The 26403-nt window shown below is 41.5% G+C and overlaps 4 protein-coding genes across 5 annotated transcripts; 2 read left to right on the top strand and 2 right to left on the bottom strand.

Moving 5' to 3' along the window:
* Positions 1-859: 859 nt before the first annotated feature.
* On the bottom strand, positions 860-4264 carry LOC118119772 (tubulin alpha chain). Its single transcript, XM_035174043.2, has 4 exons — positions 4123-4264; positions 2497-2719; positions 2134-2282; positions 860-1958 (listed from the first exon to the last, which is right to left on the bottom strand). Exons 1-4 carry the CDS (start codon positions 4123-4125, stop codon positions 981-983), a joined length of 1353 nt encoding a protein of 450 aa, XP_035029934.1. The 5' UTR covers positions 4126-4264; the 3' UTR covers positions 860-980.
* A 502-nt stretch (positions 4265-4766) lies between these two features.
* LOC118119774 (tubulin alpha chain-like) lies at positions 4767-9692 on the bottom strand. The gene is made up of 4 exons (XM_047342665.1): positions 9679-9692; positions 7080-7321; positions 6633-6781; positions 4767-6448 (listed from the first exon to the last, which is right to left on the bottom strand). Exons 1-4 carry the CDS (start codon positions 9690-9692, stop codon positions 5474-5476), a joined length of 1380 nt encoding a protein of 459 aa, XP_047198621.1. The 3' UTR covers positions 4767-5473.
* A 1868-nt stretch (positions 9693-11560) lies between these two features.
* On the top strand, positions 11561-17535 carry LOC118119773 (tubulin alpha chain). Of its 2 annotated transcripts, none has more exons than XM_035174045.2 (4): positions 11561-11713; positions 14613-14835; positions 15372-15520; positions 16289-17535. In XM_035174045.2, the coding sequence occupies exons 1-4, from the start codon at positions 11711-11713 to the stop codon at positions 17261-17263; spliced, it is 1350 nt and encodes a 449-aa protein (XP_035029936.1). In that variant the 5' UTR covers positions 11561-11710; the 3' UTR covers positions 17264-17535. The 2 variants fall into 2 exon arrangements, with proteins under 2 accessions (XP_035029936.1, XP_035029937.1); XM_035174046.2 differs by lacking the exon at positions 11561-11713 and adding an exon at positions 11966-12138.
* Positions 17536-19387: 1852 nt separating this feature from the next.
* On the top strand, positions 19388-25841 carry pofut2 (protein O-fucosyltransferase 2). The gene is made up of 9 exons (XM_035174047.2): positions 19388-19580; positions 20453-20706; positions 20940-21084; positions 21399-21509; positions 22343-22409; positions 22595-22720; positions 23127-23307; positions 23484-23607; positions 24222-25841. Exons 1-9 carry the CDS (start codon positions 19402-19404, stop codon positions 24373-24375), a joined length of 1341 nt encoding a protein of 446 aa, XP_035029938.1. The 5' UTR covers positions 19388-19401; the 3' UTR covers positions 24376-25841.
* The last annotated feature ends 562 nt before the right edge of the window (positions 25842-26403 follow it).

Genomic DNA, 26403 nt, shown 5'->3' with positions numbered 1-26403 from the left:
GAATTGAATGGCCAAATGTTTTGGGGTCGATGACAAATAAAGCTTCGCAAAAAGATATTTTGAAAAACTTGTCTTTTCAATATAGATATAACACATATTTTGAGTCCAGAACAATGTAATTAAACACGTTTTCCGCTTAAATTACTTTGGAATTTTTCTTTCCAATGGGATTTTAAAAATATCTCACTGAAAATGAGGATTTCATTTCAATTCATTTTCATTGAAGTTACCTCTTAAATAGGTTCACGCAGTTTCGCCAACTGACATTTGGGGGGTTAGAGAAGCCCAAAATATTATTATCTAAATGTACTACAATTGTGTCTAAATAAATAGATTTTATAAAATAAAGCAATACATGTCAAGAATGGATACAACTATTTTTAAAAGGAAATAATGCACTTGGACATGACCCCATTGACCCATTAAACTTGTCACTGAGAGCAAGTCTTACATTTTTACCAGAGACATGTTAGTTGACCATGAGTCATCAGGGGATTCACTGGTCAGGGTCACATGATGAGCTCATGATGTACAGTCATAGTTATTTGGACCCTTCACTGGTGTCAAACCTGGAAATATACTATGTGGTCACATTATTACCATCTGGTGGTGGGGTATAGCTACAGCAGGAAGAAAGTCGGCCCAGCCCATTGTGCACTTTGGCATCATTATCAACAGGGCAGGAAATGTGCACAGGCAGATACATTGTAATGTCCCTTATAATAAATGGGAGGTGCACATGAATCGAATCATGAAATCCAACCAATTAATTTAAGTATTTATTTGTGGAGTACTAATAATTGTATTGTCTACAAGTCTTTGTAAATGCTGAAAGAGTTCAAGAATGATCACCATTGAAAAGGTTCGGGAAAGCTTTTTATTGATATTACTGACATTTCAAAACCACACGTTATCAGGAAGTTGTTGGGAATGTGTTACATTCATGCTAACTTTTGGAATGCGTGATAATGTTTGGCTCTTTAGTACTCCTCTCCTTCTTCATCCTCGTCTCCCAAGCTGTCAGTGCCCACCTCTTCATAATCCTTCTCCAGGGCAGCCATGTCTTCTCTGGCCTCTGAGAACTCCCCCTCTTCCATTCCCTCCCCAACATACCAGTGGACAAAGGCCCTCTTGGCGTACATGAGGTCAAACTTGTGGTCGAGACGGGCCCAGGCCTCGGCGATGGCGGTGGTGTTGCTCAGCATGCACACAGCCCTCTGCACCTTGGCCAGGTCTCCACCAGGAACCGCAGTTGGAGGCTGATAGTTGATGCCAACCTTGAAGCCTGTGGGGCACCAGTCCACAAACTGGATGGTGCGTTTGGTCTTGATGGCTGCGATGGCAGAGTTGACGTCTTTGGGCACCACATCACCACGATACAGCAGACAGCAGGCCATGTATTTACCATGACGGGGATCACACTTCACCATCTGATTGGCTGGCTCAAAGCAGGCGTTGGTGATGTCGGCGACTGACAGCTGCTCATGGTAAGCTTTCTCAGCGGAGATGACGGGGGCGTAGGTGGCCAGGGGGAAGTGGATACGAGGGTATGGCACCAAGTTGGTCTGGAACTCTGTCAGGTCAACATTCAGGGCTCCGTCAAAACGAAGTGAGGCTGTGATTGAAGACACAATCTGGCCGATGAGCCGGTTGAGGTTGGTGTAGGACGGCCTCTCGATGTCAAGGTTCCTGCGGCAGATGTCGTAGATGGCCTCGTTGTCCACCATGAAGGCACAGTCGGAGTGCTCCAGGGTGGTGTGAGTGGTCAAGATGGAGTTGTAAGGCTCCACCACTGCAGTGGAAATCTGGGGGGCTGGGTAGACGGCAAACTCAAGCTTAGACTTTTTGCCAAAGTCAACAGAGAGTCTCTCCATCAGAAGGGAGGTGAAACCTGAGCCAGTGCCTCCTCCAAAGCTGTGGAAGATTAGAAATCCTTGCAGACCAGTGCACTGATCAGCCTGAAATGAAAATTCACTTTGATATATTAAAATTGCATGAGGGCTACATCATCAATACTACTGTATAAAATCAGAAATTGACAATTCATCACTCTGACTATCTTATCTATTATAATCCTTCGTGGAAAGGTTAAAATCTCATTAAATGCAAAAACTAATGTCTCAAAGCATTCACCAGTTTACGAGTCCGGTCCAGAACCAGGTCAATGATCTCCTTGCCGATGGTGTAATGCCCTCGAGCATAGTTATTGGCAGCGTCCTCCTTTCCTGTAATCAGCTGCTCAGGGTGGAACAGTTGACGGTAGGTTCCTGTACGCACCTCATCTGTAAAAAGGACAATTAAAGATGAGAGTAAGAAATAATGTCCCTATGTGAAGAATGCACTTAAATAACATTTGCTCAGATAGTGTAGTTAAATATAAGGGAAAATAACATCTGTAACATGTTTTACCATAAAAATGACTAAAATTCAATTATCCAAGTAAATTTCATGTGGACAAGTTTAAATCAAACAAACAATGATGTGGATAATACTGACCAATGACAGTTGGTTCCAGGTCGACAAAGATCGCTCTAGGAACGTGCTTTCCTGCTCCCGTTTCACTGAAGAAGGTGTTGAAGGAGTCATCTCCTCCTCCAATAGTCTTGTCAGAGGGCATCTGTCCATCAGGCTGGATCCCATGTTCAAGGCAGTACAACTCCCAACATGCATTTCCCATCTGGGCCCCGGCTTGGCCGACATGCATAGAAATACACTCACGCTGATGGAAAGAAGGGGGATGAAGGTTGTTATTAAACATACTTTTCCTATCCAGATGTAAAAGTGTTACTGTACGTATGTGCAGTAGGAGTACTGCCTGTCTCCAACAGTGATAACTTATAACTTTATCAGGATTGAAAAGTAGATCCACAAATGAAAACTTATACATAGTGCACCAAAACATAGAGCATCGTTTATATTCCCCTATAAACAATGGTGTCACTGTTCATTGTTTGAACTTCATGTCTTATAACAGTCTTTTGTCTGCTCCCAGACCTCTCTCCACCGAGGAAGCCTCTCAGTTGACAAAGACACTTTGACTGCTCATCATTGTCTGTATGTTTGTTAAAGCCTACACAGGCACGGCAGCATTAGAGTTACAGTAAGACACATAGCTACACAGATGAAATGCAGCTTTGGTTGTATTTGTAGGGTTACGGTTTATATACATACATGTATATATGGAACATATAAAGTAAGTCAGTATGTGTATATGACAGCATGTCAATGACTCAAGAAAACCTTCCCCCACTTCTCCATCCTGTATGTCCTCCCTGTCCTCACTCCTCCCTTTTGTGCCTCTCTCCTCCCCGATCCTGTCCAGCTGCATAGATCTATAACTGTCAGGGATATCTCTCTCTCTCTCTCTCTCTCTCTCTCTCTCTCTCTCTCTCTCTCTCTCCTCCTCCTCCTCCTCCTCCTCCTCCTCCTCCTCCATCTTCTCCTCTCTCTCAAACCCAAAACTCCTAACAGCTGCAAAATGCTCTCTCTCTCTCTCTCTCTCTCTCTCTCTCTCTCTCTCTCTCTCTCTCTCTCTCTCTCTCTCTCTCTCTCTCTCTCTCCTCCTCCTCCTCCTCCCCCTCCTCCGTCTCCTCCTCTCTCTCAAACAAAAACTCCTAACAGCTGCAAAATGGCTGCCAAGTAACTCATACTGCATTGGCCAGACCACTCCTATTTTCTCTCCTTCCTATCCATCCCCCTACTGCCACGATTACCCCGGTCACTCCCTGGCAGCCACAAAAACTCCTTAATTCCTCACAAACACACAATTGCAATCCCCCTTACTTTTTCTCTTGGGTTACATTTTTCTTGTTTTACAATTATCTTTAATATATCAAACAAGTATAAATGTGTCCGAGCAGTCAAACTCTTAAAGTGTCTGTGGTCTGACCCAGACTGTTGAGTTTGATTCCCTAAATTCAGCTCAAACAACCACAGTCATCTGAAAGGATAAAACTGCTTTTCTCTCAGTAACCTTCAACTCCACAGCAAGAGGCCTTGTGTGTCTAACACAGACCTACTTGTGTAATCCATCTAATGCTGAGAAGCAGAGACCAGGGGAGGATGAAGTTAAGAGGGTGAATGCAGTCTCAAGGCTACGTCACCGGCCGAGCAGTTACTCACCATTGTGTCTGTTTGTCCTGCGACTGACGTTGAGGATTCAGACTCAGGGAAGAAGTGTGGAGGAGAGGGAGAGTCAGGGTTTATATAGGCAAGGATGTGGAGGGGGCAGGCAGGAAACCACAGCAGGCAGCTGCACAGCTCATTGGCGGAAGGGAGCAGCACTTAAAAAAAAAAAAATAGGTGGGAAGTCCCTTTGACTGTGTCATGCTATCCACCCTTACTTTTATCTTCTTTGTCTTTCAGTTGGAGATTAGAGGCCTATGTGTAAAAACCTGCCCTCTGCCCTGTTTTCTCAATTTGTGCGTGTTTGTAAGTGAAAGAGACTGTGATCATCTATTATGAGGAATAGTTCAGTTTGTTTATTCACATCCAAAGCTTCAATGCATTTTTATTCGAGGGAACTGACCAAGAACGTGTAAAAGGTCTCCTCCGAATAATTCTCAACATACAGTATCTCCATGTGACACAGACTGGGTGCTAAAAGAGTGATTATCCTAATCTTATACATGCATCTGCACCCACACACGCATCAGCAGAGCCCACCCTCTGTCTGTATTTAATAGTTAAATGAGGAATAAAACACGATGGAGCCTTCATGTAAGATCTTTATTGTTGATCGTCAAATGCGAAAGATACATTTTTTAATGGTGGGATAAGAAAATGGTGATCTGGAGGAACAGTTAAAACAGTTCATTCAAAATACACAAGAGAAAAAAAAAATTCTGAGGAATGTCAAGGCCAGTTTTCTATTTCTCGTTTGTACAACTTTTCAGCAGCGCTCTCAGGATCACAGAGATATTACTCACACAGTAACTGGGATCCTATTGTTCCTGCAGGCCCCTCTCTGGGTATGAGCTACACAAACAACACCAGTCAGTGAGTTAGTCAGTTATTCTCTGTCTCTTGCTCTCACAAAGTCACAGCTGAATAGCATAAAGAGACTGACGCTCTTTCATAACTTACATTCCACATGTAGAGGGATAGTGGGGGGAGGTGCACAAATGGGAGGGTTTGGTCTAAGTCTCTCATTGTGAAACTGCAGTAATAAAAAGGCCCGAAACAAGATATGTCAGATTTTATTTTAATACGCTTTGTCAGCACAGTACCATGAGAAACAATTCTATTAAATGTAATACTTGTGTTTACACCCTTTCACCGATATTAAGACGTTTAGATAATATTTTGGATAGGGTTTGTCAGGAGAATAAGAGAGATAAGGAGAATGGGTATCACAGAATCGTATGATTGGCTAATATTAGGGATTTATCAACAGGTTTGACTTGACTACAAACACCAAGTGACCAATTTTGAAAATAGGTATATACTGTAAATCAATCTACTTTGGCAAAGGTCAATATTCTTCTCCATCATCCTCCTCTGCCATGTCATCAGCACCCACCTCTTCATAATCCTTCTCCAGGGCAGCCAGGTCTTCTCTGGCCTCTGAGAACTCCCCCTCTTCCATTCCCTCCCCAACATACCAGTGGACAAAGGCCCTCTTGGCGTACATGAGGTCAAACTTGTGGTCGAGACGGGCCCAGGCCTCGGCGATGGCGGTGGTGTTGCTCAGCATGCACACGGCCCTCTGCACCTTGGCCAGGTCTCCACCAGGAACCGCAGTCGGAGGCTGATAGTTGATGCCAACCTTGAAGCCTGTGGGGCACCAGTCCACAAACTGGATGCTGCTTTTGGTCTTGATGGCTGCGATGGCAGAGTTGACGTCTTTGGGCACCACATCACCACGATACAGCAGACAGCAGGCCATGTATTTACCATGACGGGGATCACACTTCACCATCTGATTGGCTGGCTCAAAGCAGGTGTTGGTGATGTCGGCGACTGACAGCTGCTCATGGTAAGCTTTCTCAGCGGAGATGACGGGGGCGTAGGTGGCCAGGGGGAAGTGGATACGAGGGTATGGCACCAAGTTGGTCTGGAACTCTGTCAGGTCAACGTTCAGGGCTCCGTCAAAACGGAGTGAGGCTGTGATTGAAGACACAATCTGGCTGATGAGCCGGTTGAGGTTGGTGTAGGACGGACGCTCAATATCGAGGTTCCTGCGGCAGATGTCGTAGATGGCCTCGTTGTCCACCATGAAGGCACAGTCGGAGTGCTCCAGGGTGGTGTGAGTGGTCAAGATGGAGTTGTAAGGCTCCACCACTGCTGTGGAAATCTGGGGGGCTGGGTAGACGGCAAACTCAAGCTTAGACTTTTTGCCATAATCAACAGAAAGTCTTTCCATCAGCAGGGAGGTGAAACCTGAGCCAGTGCCTCCCCCAAAGCTGTGGAAGATTAGAAATCCTTGCAGACCAGTGCACTGATCAGCCTGAAAGGAAAATTGGTTTTGGTTAATTAAAATTGCATGAGGGCTACATAATCTATACGAATGTATAAAATCAGTGTGTAAATTTGGTAGTTCCCCTTTTCTTTCTTTCTTTTCTATGAAAACTAAGGCCAAGGCAAAATTGCTTTTGACAGATGTCAACCTCTTGTGAATTGTTAAACCTCACCAGTTTACGAGTCCGGTCCAGGACCAGGTCAATGATCTCCTTGCCGATGGTGTAATGCCCTCGAGCATAGTTATTGGCAGCATCCTCTTTTCCTGTAATCAGCTGCTCAGGGTGGAATAGCTGACGGTAGGTTCCTGAGCGCACCTCATCTAGACAAGAAAGGAATTACATGCCAATCAATTTACTGAATGATTAATCCCATACTTGAATTACCCTTCTCAGTTTTATGTTGAGAACTTTCCACATTGAACAAAGGAATCTTTGTAATGTTTTTTATAATGAAGAGACGATTAGCATTTGCTATTCTTCATAGATGTTTACTTCTTAAATGAAACATTGGTGTTTTATTTCCAGTCAAAATTTTGAAAGAAAATGTAACTAAATAATTGCATTGAAACATTCAATCTATGTAAGACATCATCAGCTATTTATTTAAATGGCACTGACCGATGACAGTAGGTTCCAGGTCGACAAAGATCGCTCTGGGAACGTGCTTTCCTGCCCCAGTCTCACTGAAAAAGGTGTTGAAGGAATCATCTCCTCCTCCAATTGTTTTGTCAGAGGGCTTCTGTCCATCTGGCTGGATTCCATGTTCCAAGCAATACAGCTCCCAGCATGCATTGCCGATCTGAGCCCCAGCTTGGCCCACATGAATTGAGATACATTCGCGCTGTAGAGAGTGACCAATACTGTTCGGTTAACACAAGTATCCATTTACGTTCTACATTTCTGCTTCACAAAATCTTTTAAAACTACTTACTATATTCTACTTTGTCTGTTATGGACAGATGCAAATTAAAACATCTGATCCATTTCATCTAATTGCTCAATATCCCACACTTTAGTTTGGACCCAATATTTCATCTATATTCAAAGTTAAACATAAGTTTTGCCCTGTCCAACTATATCTTACCATGGTTTATTTCTCCTCTCCAATGTCCAGGTATCGGGAGGAAGATGTTTCACTAAAGGCAGCGTTGTGACTCAGTGCTTATATACCTGCAGCTTAAGGTGAAAAGTGATTTGATCTGAGCTGTAATCAGAGAACCTACTGATGAGGCCAGGATAAGATCATCCGCTTGAGTGACATAGATACAATGCAAAAGGAGGTCACCACCCAGATCATTGTGCGAGTGTGTGAGTGTTTTGTTCAGGTGTGTATGTGCACATCGGATTTTTCCCACAAGAAGGGAAGGTAACTTAATGTAGTTCTGCATGGCAGGTTCTAATGCCTGACTTTATGTTGTAGTTTATGATGGGATAAGAAACACCTATCGTTTTGCAGTTGCCTAACTGTGTCCCAGTCGAAGAACTGGGTACTGATTTGGAAAAAAGTTGAGTTGAGGTACGGTGAAATTCAGTTTGCAGCAATAACCTATTGATACAATGACATGGCTCGAAGGCAGAACGCTAAACTCAAACAAGTCAAACCACTTTCCAGCAGACATCCGCTGTGATATAAGAGTTTCAACCGCACAGGATAGTTTATTCAGTAAGATCAGTAAAAAGGCTTCACACAAAAACGATGCACGACTTCCTCCTTGCTATAACCATCTTTACCTATCACAACATGCAGAGATATTTTCACCCCAAAATACAACAAGAAGTTATAATGAACGTCTATATTAACACTAAGATAGGAGGCTAAGAGTGATCCCACATTGTCAACTGCACAGCTATTCATTATGAGGCTTGTTTCTCTCCTGAGGCTGTGACGCTCATCAGTAACAAACATGGTAACTGATGTCAGTTTTATATTCTTTCAGCACTAAGCTCAAAAAGCATTGTAATTTAAATTATATGCAATTTTATGACAAAGTTATATATTTTCGTTTCATATTGGTGCTTTACATCAGTACTTGCAATATGTCTTGTTATGTAATAGAAAAGATGTGATGGTTTATGATAAAAAGCAATCATGCGTTCATTTTATAAACTGTAAACTGCAATATATAGAGCAGGTCTATATGCTGAAATATCAATGGGAAAACACACACCTTGCTGTTGTTGTCTTTTGTGTGTAAACACTTTTTAGGTGTTGCCTGACTCATATAAAGGTCTGACCCACTTTCATTGTTTGAGTATTTGAAGGTCCCCAGTCCCTCACAATGAAACCTTTTCACAAATGGCTCATGAGAAAGAAAGAAAGAAAGAAAGAAACTGAGGTAAAGAAACTCACAAGAGTTATATTATTAACAATACAATTAACAATATGATATTTGCAATTTTATTAAAAAAGCTACCATGTATGGTTTATACCACTAGAAATTTTAAAAAGTGTTCACTTCACACAGAAAGCAGGAGAGCTGAAGGTGGACATAAATACTAAAGCACTTTGCAGGAGCCACTGCAGTGACTCCTTCTCACAAGACTCTCACAGTGTCTGTCTCACTTGGTAACTCTGGTAAAGCAACTACGACCTCTAGCTTTCAAAAAGTTAAAGTGACAGCAACATACTCACTGATACTGCAGTCTGAGTCTGGATTGGTTTACAGGATGTCTGTCCCTCCCACCACCCACCCACAAGGAAATGGACTGCATAGGCGTTGCCCCGACCACATGCTTGACTTGCAATTTGTAATTTCAGCTGAAGCAGGCCTTTGGGTCTGGGCATAAATAAGAGAAGAGGTTTCTAGAAAGAGATTGGATTGGATTGGATTTCCCATGCATAGTAACATTGATGGGATTGACTTTAAAATCAATACAAGGCAGTAAAATGTGTAGAATAACGCACTGACAAATAGCAAGGGTGTATATGGACTACATTAATAAATAAATTATAAATAAAAGATTATGTATTTCTCTACCATTAACCTACTGATAGTGCAGGAATACTTAAAATCAAAATTATCATCATGTGTATACTGCTGCATATAAAAAAATAACAGAATGTGTGGGTATAATGCAACTAATGATTTAGATTTATTTTTTAAATGAGAGAGAGGTTAATATATGTATAATAATAACAATAATAATAATCAATGGGCCATATATGGATGACATGACACACTGAAAAGTGTTTTCTGGAATCAAAAACTTCACCTACCCCTCCATCAGCATAGTGGTGAGTAGATAATGAGTGCATTTTCATTTTTGGGTGACTCATCCCTTTAAAGCAGTGATCACCAACCTTTTCGAGCCCAAGATCCCTTTTTAATTCCAAACGTAAGCCGAGAGCTACCACCCTGATATCTTCCAAAACATCCACTTAGGAGGGTCATATTTATTAGTTTTTGCAAATTCTGTTAAAGGCTGAATGTACAAGAAATAAATATACACAAAGAAGGGCAGTTGTGCAACTGTTTCTATTCAATGCACAATACTCAAATTAATATCAATTCATATTTACAATGCAAAATATGTAGCTTCTCAGTTCCACAACATGTTCTGCAGAGGAACTGCTACTGCAGCACAATGTTTTTACATATAGGCTTTAATTTGAATATGGCCACAAATATGATGAAAGAAGTCCCTTGTACTCAAATAAATACAAGTACTACACAGTATGAAGCCGTGCATCTTCCGCTCCTGTAAATATTTCACAATAAAAAAAAACTTTTAAACAAGGGAATGGATTCCATCAACAGAAACGCTGGAGTGCTTTTATTTTGAAAAGGCATACAGAAAGTGTTGCAACCATTTGTTTGTGACATAAATTCATCAGATAAACATTAAAACTCAGGTGAAAGATCATCTTCTCTGTTTATTCTGCTAACACTTTCCGCACCCGTTTCAAAGTAAAAGCACTCCAGCGTTTCACCTTCTGAATCCATTTGTTCCAACGGGGCTTAGATTGTTATCGACAGACCGAAAGATGCGCATCTTCCTACCGTAGAGTCCTGACATTTACTTTAGTACATAAACCAACTTGTTCTTGAAGGAAATGCAGGAGATAAACCTGCAAAGGTCATAACAACTCAAAAGGTGTTTAGTTTGTCCTGTTTTGACGACTGTAAAAAACATGGCAGCCTCCGTGGACCCACTCCCAGATGTAAATATAGAGTATATAAGTATAAATGGCCCATTCTAGGGTAAGGAAAACAACAATTTGTACAATGTAGATGAAACACACTATTGAAAACATCACAAGGATTATTTTATATTCAATTTCTGCCAATAGATCCCTTTCACTTAAATCTTACACACTGGCCCTTTAAGCCTCTTTTTAAGTAACCTATATTTTCTGGATAGGGTCCCTCTGCTGTAAATTGACCCATAACATAAATATCTTTAAATTAGCATGTATACATTAGACTTAAGACCTAAGACAGCCATTTTTTAAACTGTTGTGTTTGGATGCCTCTGAATGCTTGAAAAACAGAAAAGCAAAGCTACAAGCAACACTTATTACAATAAGATGTATCCGCTGCTGTTTTTATGAGAAAGTTAGTGCTAGCATTAGCTGGGAGAGCGGAGCCATATTCAGATATATACAGTGACGTCATGACGTGGCTCTTTGAACGACACTGGCCTGTGGAAAAGCAACTGCGAACCAGCCCTAGCACCAGCCCGGAACTGGAACCTGGCTCGCGTTGGTGGAAAAGGGATATTGGACAAACTGCATGCAGAGCTGCCAGAAACAGTATACGAGCTATATAATAATATGTAATTCCGTAATAGTTCAAAGTTTCATAGTGCTTTTTTGCTTGTCTTCATAGCATAACAGTTTTATTATTATTATTCATCGGCCAGTTTACCATTCTGTTTATTGGGGGGGGACAATTTGACCATATTCAAACATTGGGGGTACGTGACTATTATCACTACTGCCCTGCTTTAATAAAACCTTTACCCACTCCTGTCTCTCTGTGTCCTCATGCGCTTTGGATTCAACTCCACTGCTTAGAATGAAAAAAAACAAAAAACCTGTATGTGTGCCACGGCCTGCGCGCTCACCGTGCGCGCCCCCGTCAGGTGGATGGCAGGTGGGCGTGGTCTGCAGAGTCATATAGTTTAAACTGCTCCTCACAGCAGCAGCAGGCATTACTCAGTCTCTCCGACCTCATAGACGGCCGAAGCGAGAGGACGCAGACACAACTCCAGACCCGCAGCAGGACTTTAGACCGACAACAGCAACAATGGTGAGTATGACTTGCAAAAAAGAAGTTTCCGCTGCAAAGTTGGATTCTTGCGCGTAGAAAGGTCCCTTGGGGCCATGTTGTTTAGGGTGTGCGACAGAGACCGGATTTGCATGCGCGGGGGATAATGCGCCACACCGAGGGGGTGACGCAGCAGCAGCAGACCCAGACCCAGACCCCTGTGACAGAAATAGACCCCCTGCCTGTCAGTGTCTCTCAGTAAGAGCTGAGCTCGCTGTTAGTCTGGGTTAGCAGGTGCTGGTGGCTCGTCTACATTTACAACACATCAGCACAGAGAGAGAAAACTCGATGATGTGCTGTCAACTCAATGACAGTTTGCAGATAATGCATCAGAGCAGTGCTTGATTGTGACAAACGGCAGTTTAGAGGAGTCTATGTGAAGCCTCATCTTTAAGGGCCAGACTGGGGTGAGGTGTGTGTGTGTGTGTGTGGAATTTAGGTGTGTCTCGTACAATGAAAAGAGTGAATTGACAAAACAGGAAATATGTTTCCCTCCAAAATCAAACAGATACGATGCTTCAAATCAGTTTGAAGGGAAAAAAAACGAGAAGTGAAATGAAGGTACACGAAGGTTCCGGGCTTTCAGCAAATGGGATTGTTATTTATAGCAAAATGGGACAAGTGAAGTTGATCTCAAGTAACCTTTGACTTATACCATGCTAACTCTAATGTTACACACTCACACTTGTCTCTCTAAAGTTGTGAGGACACTCATTGGCATAATGCAGTCACTATAGCCCCTTACCCTTACCTTAACCGTCTCAACTAAATGCCTAACCCTAAAACCAAGTCTTAACCCTCGAAACAGGCAATTTAATTTGTGAGGAACAGTCAAAATGTCCTCACAATGATGGTATAGTACCAAGATTGGCCCTTAGATAGACATGCCCACACACACACACACACTTGTCTCTCTAAAGTTGCGAGGACACTCATTGGCATAATGCATTCCCTAACCCCTTACCCTAACCTTAACCATCACAACTAAATGCCTAATCCTGACCCTAAACCTAATTCCAACCTTAACCCTAAAAGTCTTTACCCTCAAACAACCTTTTTGAATTTGTGAGGACCAGTCAAAATGTCCTCACAAATTCAAAATGTCCTCACACCACCATCCTCTTCTGTTTGCGCAGTGTAGTGTAAACACAGCTCGTTAGCTGTTACTGGTACTGCCTAACTGGAGTATTTGTGTACAGAGTAAACTACGACAGTATTCCTGCCTTCATCAAATAGTCCTGATGCATAAAGTCTCGTTTCTGTATCGTTCACACGGCGCACCCACTTTGCGTGCAAGGGTATAATCATGATGCCAGTGCGTGTGCAGGAGTGCAAATTTATCTTCAGTAGGATGCAAAACAAACCTGTTATGAAAAACAGGGGCTTACCTCCAGTGTGCTAGGAAATGTCAGTTACTGCATATTGTGTGCGTATGTGGCTCTAGCCAAATTTTACGCATCGATGGAGCCCGGAGATGACTGTGCACAAATCCTTCCCTTGAGAAGGTCTGCCAAAAATGGGATAAACCGTAGTGACCCTCGAAGAAGACTCTCAAACTGCTAAATGGTCCTTAAAGCTCTTTTCGGAAATGACAAACTTTAAGAACAATTTACGAAATTCAACTACGTAAAAAGCCGTTCGTCAGAAGTGATTTAAAACACAGCGACTTTTCAAATCCCATGAATAGTCTATCTTTTTCAGAATAATAGATATAATGTAAGTATGACACAAAGTGAGCAAAATGTGAAGGGGTCTGATTATTTTCTGAAGTGGCTGTATAATAAACCACGAAATATGTTTCAGTTTTGGCTTGGACAAGAGTCTGTTAAACTATTTTCTATCCTCGCCTTGTCTTTATGACACATTCTCTCTGTGTTCCTGTTACAGAGGCTGACAGTGATGATGAGCTATTAAGGGATCTCTGTCCCCGTGTTTGCTGACCTGAAAAAAGCTTTTAACAAATGAATTGCTCTCCTTTTCTCCACCATCATTAACCTTTCCTGTCTCTCGCTCCATCTCTGACCAGATGCAGAGCATTTATTTTCGTCAGTTTTAATCACTGACAAAACAGGAATCTCAAGTCCGTGGGGTTGATCCTCGTACACCTCCTCGATGTCGTCATACGCAGACGCACCCTAGACAGGTTTTAGGGGAGAGAAAAACTTCTTTGTCTTTGAGATCAGCCCTGCCTTTATTCTAACTTACTCATAGTGATACAAAAAAAAATGTCATATAACATAAAATTGTTTTGACAGAAACATATCTTCAGCCTATCTAATTATCTCCAACGTTACTTAACATTTTAAAAAGAAAAGAATTGTAAATCTGCCAGTGACCCGCTATTTTAGTGGCCTGCCTCAACAGTCAGCCGGAGAGGTGTCCGGTTAGCACGAGCAACCTAAAATAGCTGCTGCAATGAGCTCTGCTAACCCAGTCTGGCTTAGGCAGGATAACCGTCTCTTTGAATATGTTTTGCGATGAAGAGTTGGATACTTGACCTGAAGCACTAGTTTGAGGAAAGCCCAGTATATGTTTTTATTCAGGTCAACTTTATATGATAAATCTTAAACGTTCAGTTATTCTCTGACCTCAACCTCCATTTTTGTTCGTGAGACTCTGTCACACTAATTCCAGTGACAGCTGCAGCACATGTGATGATTTCCCCCCAAACGCATTTGCTTCCACCTAGTGGCTGTGTTTGTAGCTCACTCCTTCCCACAACAGTTGCTTTTTATGTGTTAAATCTGATTATATCTGATAAAACTTGTTAACATTTTGCCATTCATAGCAAATCCCCCTTTAAAGCGCTAGAAAAGAACAGCAAACATTAGTTCCCAGTGTTCAGTCTTTTTAACCCTCTCCTCTTCTTCTTCTCCTCCAGCGTGAATGCATCTCTGTGCACGTGGGCCAGTGTGGCGTCCAGATGGGGAACACCTGCTGGGAGCTCTACTGTCTGGAGCACGGCATCCAGCCGGACGGCCGCATGCCGAGCAACAAGGCGGTGGGAGGTCACGACGACTCCTTCACCACCTTCTTCAGCGAGACAGGGTCTGGGAAGTTCGTCCCCAGAGCGATCTTCGTTGACCTGGAGCCCACCGTCATTGGTCGGTAATGATTTGGAGTAAAACATTGTTTTGTCTTTAGGTATCAGGAAAGATTTCTTAGGATGATGGGATCATCTTTTGTGGCTCAATGGGGTTACTGTGTTGTATCACCATTGCAATATGTCGATTTTGAGTTAAAATCATCCTAATTAATCCATTTATCTAATTATCTATCGGAAATTGTCAGTAGCCTTCACAACATATAGGACCCTAAAACTCATCTCACTTATTTTTGAAATTAAGTGTTTGAAGCCAGTATATACTTAAGGCTGAATGTTTTGTATTTTCCTGGACTCATCGGCCCTAATTGTCAATCAGGAAAGCAGATGCCACAATCTAAGTGCTAATGTGTTTTAAAGACGATGCAGTTAACAGTACTTATCAGCATAACACAAACTATTTCGACTGAAGTAAATTAACAATACATTTTCCACATGTTCCCTTTTCATGCCTTACTAGCTTGGTGGAATGCTTTCTGCACTAATAGCACTTGAATATGTTTTTTCAACTCTGGCTTTTGCCTTGAATTTTTCCAGATGAGGTGCGCACAGGATCGTACCGCCAGCTCTTCCACCCCGAGCAGCTGATCTCTGGAAAGGAAGATGCCGCCAATAACTATGCTCGTGGACACTACACCATCGGCAAGGAGATCATTGACTCTGTCATAGACAGGATCCGTAAACTGGTAAGGCACTTTATGGGTAGCTGCCATGTTTTTTCTTTTAAATTCACATTCACATTCAACACTGTTTTCTTTTCTTTTTCACTTTAACAAGGATTCATACATTTAACCCCTCATTTCATGGCTTCATGGCTCAAGGGTTGCAGTTAGGGGCTGATCGCTGGGTATAGACTTGAAATGAGTGCGCACTCTGGTTCCATATGCATTTTATTTTGGTTAAGGCACAAAATATAAACACCCTCTAAATAAATCTTGTTCGAAAACAACCCTGTAAAACCTGTTTTGTTTTCTGAAGAGCTGGCAGAGTTTTCCAAATTTTCCAAAAACTTTGATTTCTCAGCCTCTGAAGCCAATAGAGATGAAAAACATTTCATAGCTTTCATTGTAAATCATTGCATTTCTCATAAAGCTCATGAACATTTAAAAAAAAACATAAGACCCCTCCAGGTCAGCAGAAACAAGTATTTCAGTGACATATGTTGAAATCCATTAAAGAAAGCTTGCACAGGTCTTAACCGGCTCTAAAGGTAGAAACATGCAAACATTGCACCCAGTCTTAAAGGTATATACACACGCATGTTGCATCAGGTCCAAGCGCGTTAAGGCAGGTGATCTTTCAGGCCTTCTCATAGAAGCCCTGAGGACCGAAACGTCATTCAAAACGCCATAATCACAAACATCATTGAAAGAGCTTACGCTTGTTTATAACTTGTATGAAGCCGTCTCAGTGTCTTGTTATTCACGTGTTTGAAATCACCTTTGTGTCTGTAGGCTGATCAGTGCACCGGTCTCCAAGGCTTCCTGGTCTTCCACTCATTTGGAGGAGGCACTGGCTCAGGTTTCACCTCCCTTCTGATGGAGAGACTCTCTGTTGACTTTGGCAAAAAGTCTAAGCTTGAGTTTGCCGTCTACCCAGCCCCCCAGATTTCCACTGCAGTGGTGGAGCCTTACAACTCCATCTTGACCACTCACACCACCCTGGAGCACTCCGACTGCGCCTTCATGGTGGACAACGAGGCCATCTACGACATCTGCCGCAGGAACCTCGATATTGAGCGCCCGTCCTACACCAACCTCAACCGGCTCATCAGCCAGATTGTGTCTTCAATCACAGCCTCACTCCGTTTTGACGGAGCCCTGAACGTTGACCTGACAGAGTTCCAGACCAACTTGGTGCCATACCCTCGTATCCACTTCCCCCTGGCCACCTACGCCCCCGTCATCTCCGCTGAGAAAGCTCACCATGAGCAGCTGTCAGTTAGTGAGATCACCAACGCCTGCTTTGAGCCAGCCAATCAGATGGTGAAGTGTGATCCCCGTCATGGTAAATACATGGCCTGCTGTCTGCTGTATCGTGGTGATGTGGTGCCCAAAGACGTCAACTCTGCCATCGCAGCCATCAAGACCAAACGCAGCATCCAGTTTGTGGACTGGTGCCCCACAGGCTTCAAGGTTGGCATCAACTATCAGCCTCCGACTGTGGTTCCTGGTGGAGACCTGGCCAAGGTGCAGAGGGCCGTGTGCATGCTGAGCAACACCACCGCCATCGCCGAGGCCTGGGCCCGTCTCGACCACAAGTTTGACCTCATGTACGCCAAGAGGGCCTTTGTCCACTGGTATGTTGGGGAGGGAATGGAAGAGGGGGAGTTCTCAGAGGCCAGAGAAGACATGGCTGCCCTGGAGAAGGATTATGAAGAGGTGGGCATCGACTCGTTTGACGATGATGAGGAAGGAGAGGAATATTAAACAGGCTCAGCTGCTTTGCCAAATACTTACATGGACAAATTGAGTTGTTGAAATGAATGTTATGTTGGTCCAAATTTAGAAGTATTTGGTTATTTACATTTTTTCACTGTAAAATCTGATTTCAGCCTAAATGTCTGAAGTGATATCTTCTTGTGCCATGAAATTATATATGTTATGTTTGGAATCTGTGCTGTTGCTCAGTTAATTTTACTCCCACATAGATTGCCTTCTGTTTGTTTTTTTATCGAACATTAAATTAATTTGAAAACTGATTCAGACTCAAATGATTTTGTTTTGAACTTAAGTTTTCCAACATGGAAAAAACGCCGAAACACCAACAGATGATTTTCTTTCTTGACTTTGTATTTAAAGAACGCACAAACTTTTGATCATTCTAAATATTCAAACTTATGTCAGAGACTTAACATAAGATAAACATAGATCCCATGCTGGAAAAATTCACTTGTTACAGCAGCAGATAGTCAAAAGGAAGGAGACGAGCAAGTAGTACAAATGAGAATAATAGGCAATAAATCTAAATGTTTTTATATATATACTCCTACTAAATAGAGATATGTACTTAATCTACACCTTTGACTTCCGACAGAATACTATGGTGGGAGAAAGTAGTAGAACAAATTACAAATTTTATGGTGGTGGTGAAAATCAAGGACCTGTGGAAACTAACTTTCCTTCTTTTAACCTCATGTAAACTGTGACAAAAGTTAATTTCCGACTGAAGAATTAAAAACAATTCTCCATATCTTTTAGCCTTTTAATGCTGTATTTCTAAGTATCTATGACTTTCTCTGAAATTAACACGCATTCATTTTTCTCATCAAAAACAGAAATCAACCTTGTAAAAAAGCAACACTGCATTTGAAATAGAGACACTATACTGATAATTTACATCAGGTGGAAGGTGGAATTGAGTTAGGAGAAAAATGTTTCAGACTCAACATGAACGTGATAATGTTACCATCTCAATGTGTATTGTAACAACAGGAGCAGCAGAGGCTGAGATGAAGGGACACTCATACAGAAGGTAGTACTAACACTAAAAGGACACAAGATGATGCTGTTCCTCAGGTAGGTGGTGCCATCTGTGGGCTGTGACGTCCACTTTCCCACATTTACCACTTCATGAGCATTTTGTTAAACAACTACTGAGGCTGTGCTTTTATTTTGTAAATGTTGTCTGGACACAAGCACAAAATAACAAGACTGATGTCCTCCACACATCTCACTGCAGTCACTAGAATCAGCATATAATACATTGTGTGTTATATGTTAAATGTTATATTCTGCACTTACTGTCAGCATCAGAGAAATTACAGCTGAGGAACATATTATTTAAGTAAAATAGGATAAAAGTTCATCACTTATTCATTTTGTGTTTCTGCTACTCTTTAAACTCGGTTACTGGGTTTCATCTGTTACTGGAGTTACAGTATTTAATCTCTTTGGTGTCTTTGTGATCAGAGCTGGGTAAATAACTGCTCATTCAACGTAAGTAAATCATAAGTTATTCACTTATTCTTGAAAATCTTTATCCTCAATAGATGTTTTTTTTTAAGTCAAATTTCACTTTGGACTTGTTTTTTGACTTACCACAAAAAACATAATTTTTCTGGGTCAGCTAGTATGAACAGGACACTACAGAGGTCATATCACTCTATAGTTCAACAGCATCATATGAAGTGACTGAGCACAGACGTGCATTTTCACTGATGGGCAAAATATTAGTGACAAGTTAAAATATTTAATATTTGAATAGCGATCGGTTTCATTTAATGTTTTGATCGTTGGTTTGGTTTTTGATACCTTTTATTGCCTTGACATGTTTGGGTTAAAGTTGTACAAATGTCATGGAGTCAGCTGACTGTTAAATAAATATAAATTAAAATATAGGATAAAAAAAACAAAGAAATAAACCCTACTGAAAAGAGTCACGTTATTATTTTTTGTTATATTTTACTTCACCTACCAAGACACATTTCATTCCATGTTAACAATCATATTGATGCAATTGTTGAAAAATAATATTTAATAAACGTGAGAAACCTCTTCATTTTGGGTTGCTAGGCAACCGTACAGACGCTTTTCACCCTCCCGGAAGTGCGTGGCTCTGAGGAAACATGGCGCACAGAGCAGTGTTACACGCACCAGTGATATGCGTCGTTTCAACCTGTTCTTTTAGCGCAGTGTGTTTGTTTGTTTTCGTAGCTTTTGCTGCTTTTGAGACGGTAAATACTGACAATGTGTTCAGTGCGGGCCACTCGGCTCCCGTAGCCGTCGCTGCCGCTAGGGATCTACGGTGAGTCTGCACACCTACTTGTTCTTGTTAGCTAGCCGTGCTAACGTCAAATTAGTGACAGTTGTTAGGTTTTAGTCAAATGTAATATTGGTTTGTATCGTAACTTTAGCGTCCGGTTACACATCTGTCATTTTAAGAGTCTCTTTGCCAAACTCGCCCGCTTGTACCGGACTCCATCCGCATAATGAGCGATTTAATGAATTTATGCGTATAAAACCCAATTTCGTCCAGTAGATCTTTACCCAAACATTACTTTTAAAACACTACCGAGTTCAAATGAAGTTCGGCTTACATGATCGGTATGATGATAGAATTATAGTCTCTTATTACTTGATGCCTCCCATATTACTGTGTGGATGTAGCCTTGATGGTATTACTATCTGACAGCTGCAACAATTTACACAACAAATTCTGTCAGCCCAGTTGCTTGTTTTCTAAGGATGTTCGTTGGAAATGAGTGGGGTAGTCATGAAGAAGAAATCGTGTGTGTATGGTGGCCCTGAAGTGCAAATAACAACGACAAATGGGGAAACACTACAAGAAATCACAAAACACAACAACAATTCAAAAAAACCATAATGGCAAATAATAAAACACAACTATAAATCCAAAAACACAGCGGCAAATAATTGTGTTTTGTAATTTGACATCATGTGTCTTCTTATTTGCAGATGTTTTGTATGATTTGTGTTTGTGTTGTTTGATTCGTTGTTGTTGGCCTTCAGGGCCACCGTATATTTGATCTGTTTATGTCTAAAATTATAAGATAATCATAAGATTTAGAGGTTTCTTGACATAATTGTGATGAGTGCATTAGTTGGTAGTTTTGATAGGTACAGTAATACAGTACATATTTGGCTGCGTCCCCTCAGGTACTTGTTGTATGACGTGAACCCCCCCGAGGGTTTCAACCTGCGCAGAGATGTGTACATCCGCATGGCCTCCCTGGTGAAGACGTTGAGGAAGGAGGGGGATGACTGGGTATTGGTGCTCCCTCCGTGGGGTCGCCTCTACCACTGGCAGAGCCCTAACATCCACCAGATCCGCATCCTCTGGTCAGAGTTCTTCAGCCTCACCAGTCTGCAGGCCAACGTGCCTGTTATTGAGTATGAGGAATTCATCGCTGGTGAGCTTTTTATTTGTGTGACCCAGGCCAGGGTTATATTTGCTGACAGATTTGTCTGACATGGGAACATTTTTAAACCTCATTATCTGTGGAAGGTTTTTTTTAATAAGCTGAACACGTGTTGTTCTTTTTATTCCACGATAACAGTGGTTCCATTTCACAGTGCACAGACACCACTGTCTATTTAAACTCTCAGTCAGTATGTTTTGTTATTCATCTCTTTCCCACCCTAGAGAACGGAGGCCCATTCATAGACCAGGTTCTAGTGCTGCAAAACTACGCTGAGGGATGGACTGATGGGAAATGGGAGGAAAAAGTTGATGAGCGGCCGTGCGTTGATAAGTTGATGTACTCCAAAGACAAACAGGGCTACTACAGGTAAATCAATGCAATACAATTAAATCGAAAATACAATTGAGGTATATAAAGTTAAATCACGGGTTTTGAGGTCACAGTGAAACATGTTTTACTGTAGTTTAAACCCAGCTGATCTCTTTTTTTCAGTCACAATTTCCTGTGGAAACGCTCACAAAAAACTGTTTAATTCAATGGGCCTTCTTCAGGCAGTGATGGATCATATTCGCAGAAATTCTGTATTAATGATATATACCTCTACCTTCCTGCCTGCACATCTCTCTGCTCTCTATTTATCACCAGCTGTCTCATTTATCTTGTCTGTGTTTGTTTCTCAGGGGCTGGTTTTGGGGCTACGAGGAAACGCGAGCTCGAGAAGTGACGTGTATGTCGGCCCAAGGTCATGCCTCCATTATGGCTCCAGTTCTTCAGAAAAACATCACGGTGACGTGAGTCCACAGAGCGACACCGTGATATAAAATGCACTGACTGTGCACATACAGTGTCTTGATAGTCTGCCACAGACACATTCTACCATCCATCACTGAAACCCTTCTCTTTCAACTGGTCCCCGCTCATATGGAGATTTACTCTGCTCCTAATTAAAACTGTTTGTCTGCACTCAGATAAACTGTAGCTGCTTCTTTTTGCTTGTGTAACTTCTGCTGTCAGATTTCTGCTCTTGTAAATGACCCCCTCAAAGTTCCCCGACCAATAGAATGCCAGGTATAAAGGTATTGAAATGGTCTCTGCTTCATTGTGGGCATGTTTGCGTTTCTTCTCATAGTCGCCCTCACAGGTGGTTACTGTTTAATCAGGTTTTAGCGGAATCACCCCTCAGCATTAATGATGCAATTGAATGCTGCCACTTCCTTCCTTTTTAATTGGTTAAGTCATATTTGTGACATGTGAACACACCCATGATTATATGCTTGTACTCAACTGGTTAAGTAAGCTTGTGATTATACAAGCACTGTTGCTCATCAACTAAAACAAAATGAACATTGGTGTGTTTCAGTGTTCATGAATGGGAATTTTAACACTAATTATTTAGTAATTTCATGTAAGTGACATGAAGTCACTATCACAAGACACAAAATTGTTAATATTTGTCTAAAATAATCAGCCTCTAGTTAAAGCAACCTGACCAATGAGCAAAAAGAAACTGAAAAGACAATGTGCTTTTATTGTTATGTAGGTGTGGTATTACTGTGCATGTTCTTTTTTAAAACGTTGTGATATTTACAGGAAGAAACATGCGTGTGTTGGTGCTGTTTTGCAGATCGGTAATGCTCGACCGAGCTGAGACGCTCCTTCATGATCACTATGCTGGGAAAGATTACTGGGATGTAAGTCAAGTATTAGGCTCATACAGATATATTTTTATACAGATATATTTCCGTAACATTGCTGTGCTCTCACAGAAAATGTCATACAACGCGGAACTCGACTTTGACACTTTCAACCTGAGGGTTTAAGGCCCACCATCTTGTCTGTAAGCTGATGTAGGAATCTCTGTGTGTCTTTAACTTAGACCCGCCGCAGCATGGTGTTTGCCAAGCACCTCCGACTCATAGGAGACGACTTCAGAGCAAAGCACCTGAACTCTACGGATGAGAGAGATCACAGCGTTTATAGCGAGGACTGGACTCGCATGAAAGTGAGTGAATGGGTCTGACGAAGACGTGATAATGTCATAATGTCATAACTCTCTCTCTCTCTCTCTCTCTCTCTCTCTCTCTCTCTCTCTCTTCTCTCTCTCTCTCTCTCTCTCTCTCTCTCTCTCTCGTGCGCACACACACACACACACACACATAGAGCAGCAGTAAATTACTGACGGAAAAAAACAGTCCCAAGATTGCCTGATTTACTATAACCAGATTATTTAAACAGTATTTGTATAGGAACGATTCTGTCCCAAGCTTTTTGATCCATAAAAACAGTTGATTACTATATCTGTGATCACTATAAGCGGTTTCCAATGTATTAATTACAGCGTTTAGTCTCAAGTTTTAAGTTTTAAGCATTGATTCAACACTGTTTTGACATTTTTCAATTATCTTCAGGCCAAGCTGGGTTCAGCGAAAGGGGGTCCATATCTGGGGGTGCACCTGCGCAGGAAGGACTTTATCTGGGGTCATAGGGAGGATGTACCCAGCCTTAAGGGGGCCGTCCAAAAAATGCGCAGCTTGATGAAGAAGCACAAACTTGACACGGTGTTTGTTGCAACAGATGCAGATGAAGAAGGTAATGACACTAAAGCACAAATCTCTTTTTGATAAAAATAAAATAAAAATTCAGGTTCAAAACCATTTCAAATGTAACGGAAAGAATAGGGAATAATTATGATATTAGTAAGTAGCAGTAGCATATCAATGAACTCTATAAATGATCTTCTAAGCCTGTGTTATGTAATCTTGTAGAATTGAAGGAGTTGAAAAAGTTGTTGCCAGACATGGTGCGGTTTGCGGCGTCCACAGAGGACCTGGAGCTCTTCAAAGATGGAGGAGTGGCCATCATCGACCAGTGGATATGTGCTCATGCAAGGTACACAATTTACAATGTGTTTTCATTCATTAAACTGCTGCCTTTTCTCTCTTAATAATTCTGATCTGTCCTGTGTGGATATGAGTTTCTATAAAAACAAAAATGTCTGACTCGTTTCACATCCAGCACCGTCATCATTGAAATTGTGAGGTTTCGGGCTTTTTTGTAAACAGCAGTTCAAATGAATTGGTCCAGTTCTTTAGTTTATGAGCAAATATCTACAAAACCAAAGACACTCCCATCACCCGCACAGAGCTGATGGCATCAAGAAAGACTCTTGTTGCTTTATCAGTTTGGAATGTTACGTGTGGACAGGTTCCAAAACTTTCCATGTGAAACAGAAAATGAAGTCATTGTATAATCAGGATTTTTTTTCATTTGCCCTATCAGGAAGATCAGATGACTAAATTTCATTTAGTCCAACAAGGACACGCTGATCGAATAGTTGAGCAGCCTTGTCACTAATGCGAATGGAAAATATTTCAACTAGAAAAACTAGTTTGGGTGGCTGTTCAAACTCTTCTCACTGTGTCAAATGTCCATGTAGCATTCCATGGTGCACCTCTTGTGGTGTGTTTTTGAATACCTATTCATCGATGTATGTCTGTTTTCAGAGTCTTCATCGGAACATCTGTGTCCACCTTCTCTTTCCGGATCCACGAAGAGAGGGAGATCCTGGGTTTTGACCCCAAAACCACATACAACCGTTTCTGTGGGGACAGTGAGAAAGAATGCGAACAACCCACACACTGGAAAATTGTCTTTTAATGTGACCTCTGACTTTCCTGACACACACAAGTGCCAAAAAGCAGTGTTAAAAGTTACATGTATTTCTATGGATTATAGTAGAAAGATATTTTTTACTGTATTATGGTGATTTGTTTAAAAAATGGTTTAAGAGTTGTGCAATCAGGTCTGTTGTGACCACCGTGACTGAAGCTCAAAAAGCAGAGACCAGGCTGCCAAATCCACCATTAAATCTGCTTTTTTGTGTTGTATGTAGTTTCCTTCATCACACTCTGGTGTTTGACTTAATTTCTAGTATTTATTACAAACACCAGCACGAAGGGGAAGCCATGCACACAGCAATCTCCTGCCTTTGCACAAACTCCAAACAACATACAGCACAAGTAGTGGTTAAAAAATCCACTTGGTACCTTTTACAATAGAAGACAAGACTTCACCTAATGATTCTTCGCTCAGGTTCTGTTGAAAAGAGGTTCATTTACCATCAAGTGTCACTGTATTTCAACCTCAAGTCTTTGCACACCAAGTCCGTTTTTTCATCCAAAACTGTTGCACGTTAAGAAATATACTCGACTGCACGTTGTTTCAAAGTTTTCAGAAAAGGTTGTAGCTGTCAAAGGCATTTCAGAGAGTTGTTAAAGCTGTACGGGTTCAGTCGGATCAGAGAAATGTATTTTCCTCTTTTCAATATTTGGTCTCAGTGCGGGTATCAAACCGGACCACTGACATCCTGAAGTAGACTTGGAGGCAATCGGGATAATTTCGCAGCTCTTTGGTCAGAAGGTGGAATTCTCCCCGGCCCTGACAGCTCTCAGGATTGAATGGACCCAATGTTTTTCTTTTCTTTTCAAGAAGTGAGAGGAATCACCAAATCACCCCCATCACTCGACTCCATTTGATCTGCTACGGTGAATTTTTGGAACAAATACAATAATAAAACACTTCAGATTTAGTGAGCTAGGTTTCTGTGTGTGATGCTTTTTATTGGATGATATTGGTATTGGAAGTATGGACTCTGTGTGGGAAACTTTCCCCCCTTTGTTACTTGTTGTTATGCCACATCAGTATTAACATTTGTTACTTGGGATTTTCAGTACGGCATTACTGATGTTGAAAAAGTTTCAAATGTGACAGAAAAACTTTTAATGTGTATTTTGAATCGTTGTGATGCTCAATTGTCTCCCCCTTTAAAACCACAGACTGCACTATGTATATTTAGCTTATTATTATTGTGTTGTTGATAATGATACTGCCAGTGAAAGACTTTGAAATGACAATAAGGAGTGTCCTGTGAACAATAGCTTTTTTTTTCATTTCCTTTACCATTTCCATTCTGATCTGTTTTGTCATATGACTCGGGCAGAGTTCGAACGTTGCGTAAAACAGTCGAGTGAGGGTTGGTTTGTGCTGTGTGTATTTTTATTGGTGTGCTTGAAATTATGAAATTTTGAAAGTTGTGTCAAAATTATATGATGGGTTGTATGATACTATCTTGGTCCAGCATTATTACATTTCAGAGCCGTGTTCGACACCTGTTCTTTCCTCAGGATGAAACGCTTTTACCTTACGCAATGACTCGAGTGAAGGAAATGTGCCTGTGTTCCACTCACGTTTTTCTCACATATTATCATCAAGATGGAAAACCAGTTTGACTGCTTTGATGACAGATTACAATCATGTCAGGTTTCACCTTTGCCTTTGAATCACCTCTTTGCTCGGTGGTTTTCCTGTGTGTCTGGAAACAGAAAGTATCTACATGTAAAACTTTGCCTGCCTGGGTGAATGTTTCTGTCTAAAAAGGACTTTACAGGCTTTAGAGTCATGTCAGTAAGCGTCGTCTGTGTTCATACACACGCTCACAATCTGTGTTTGTGTAAGAGCGAGGGGAAATCTGACGCCACATCAAGCTTTAACCACAGCTGATTTGTTTCCAGTCTGAAATCTAGACCTTCCAATTATCCATTTGTTGTTTGTTTTGTTTTCGTTTTCCCGTCAGTACAATTTTTTATTTCATATGTCTGTATTCTCCAGACACACTGCAGTCACAAG

Source organism: Hippoglossus stenolepis, chromosome 13 (assembly GCF_022539355.2).
Source record: "Hippoglossus stenolepis isolate QCI-W04-F060 chromosome 13, HSTE1.2, whole genome shotgun sequence".
Lineage (NCBI taxonomy): Eukaryota > Metazoa > Chordata > Actinopteri > Pleuronectiformes > Pleuronectidae > Hippoglossus > Hippoglossus stenolepis.
Note: the sequence above shows the minus strand (reverse complement) of the source record. Positions and strands in the feature narration are given on the sequence as shown.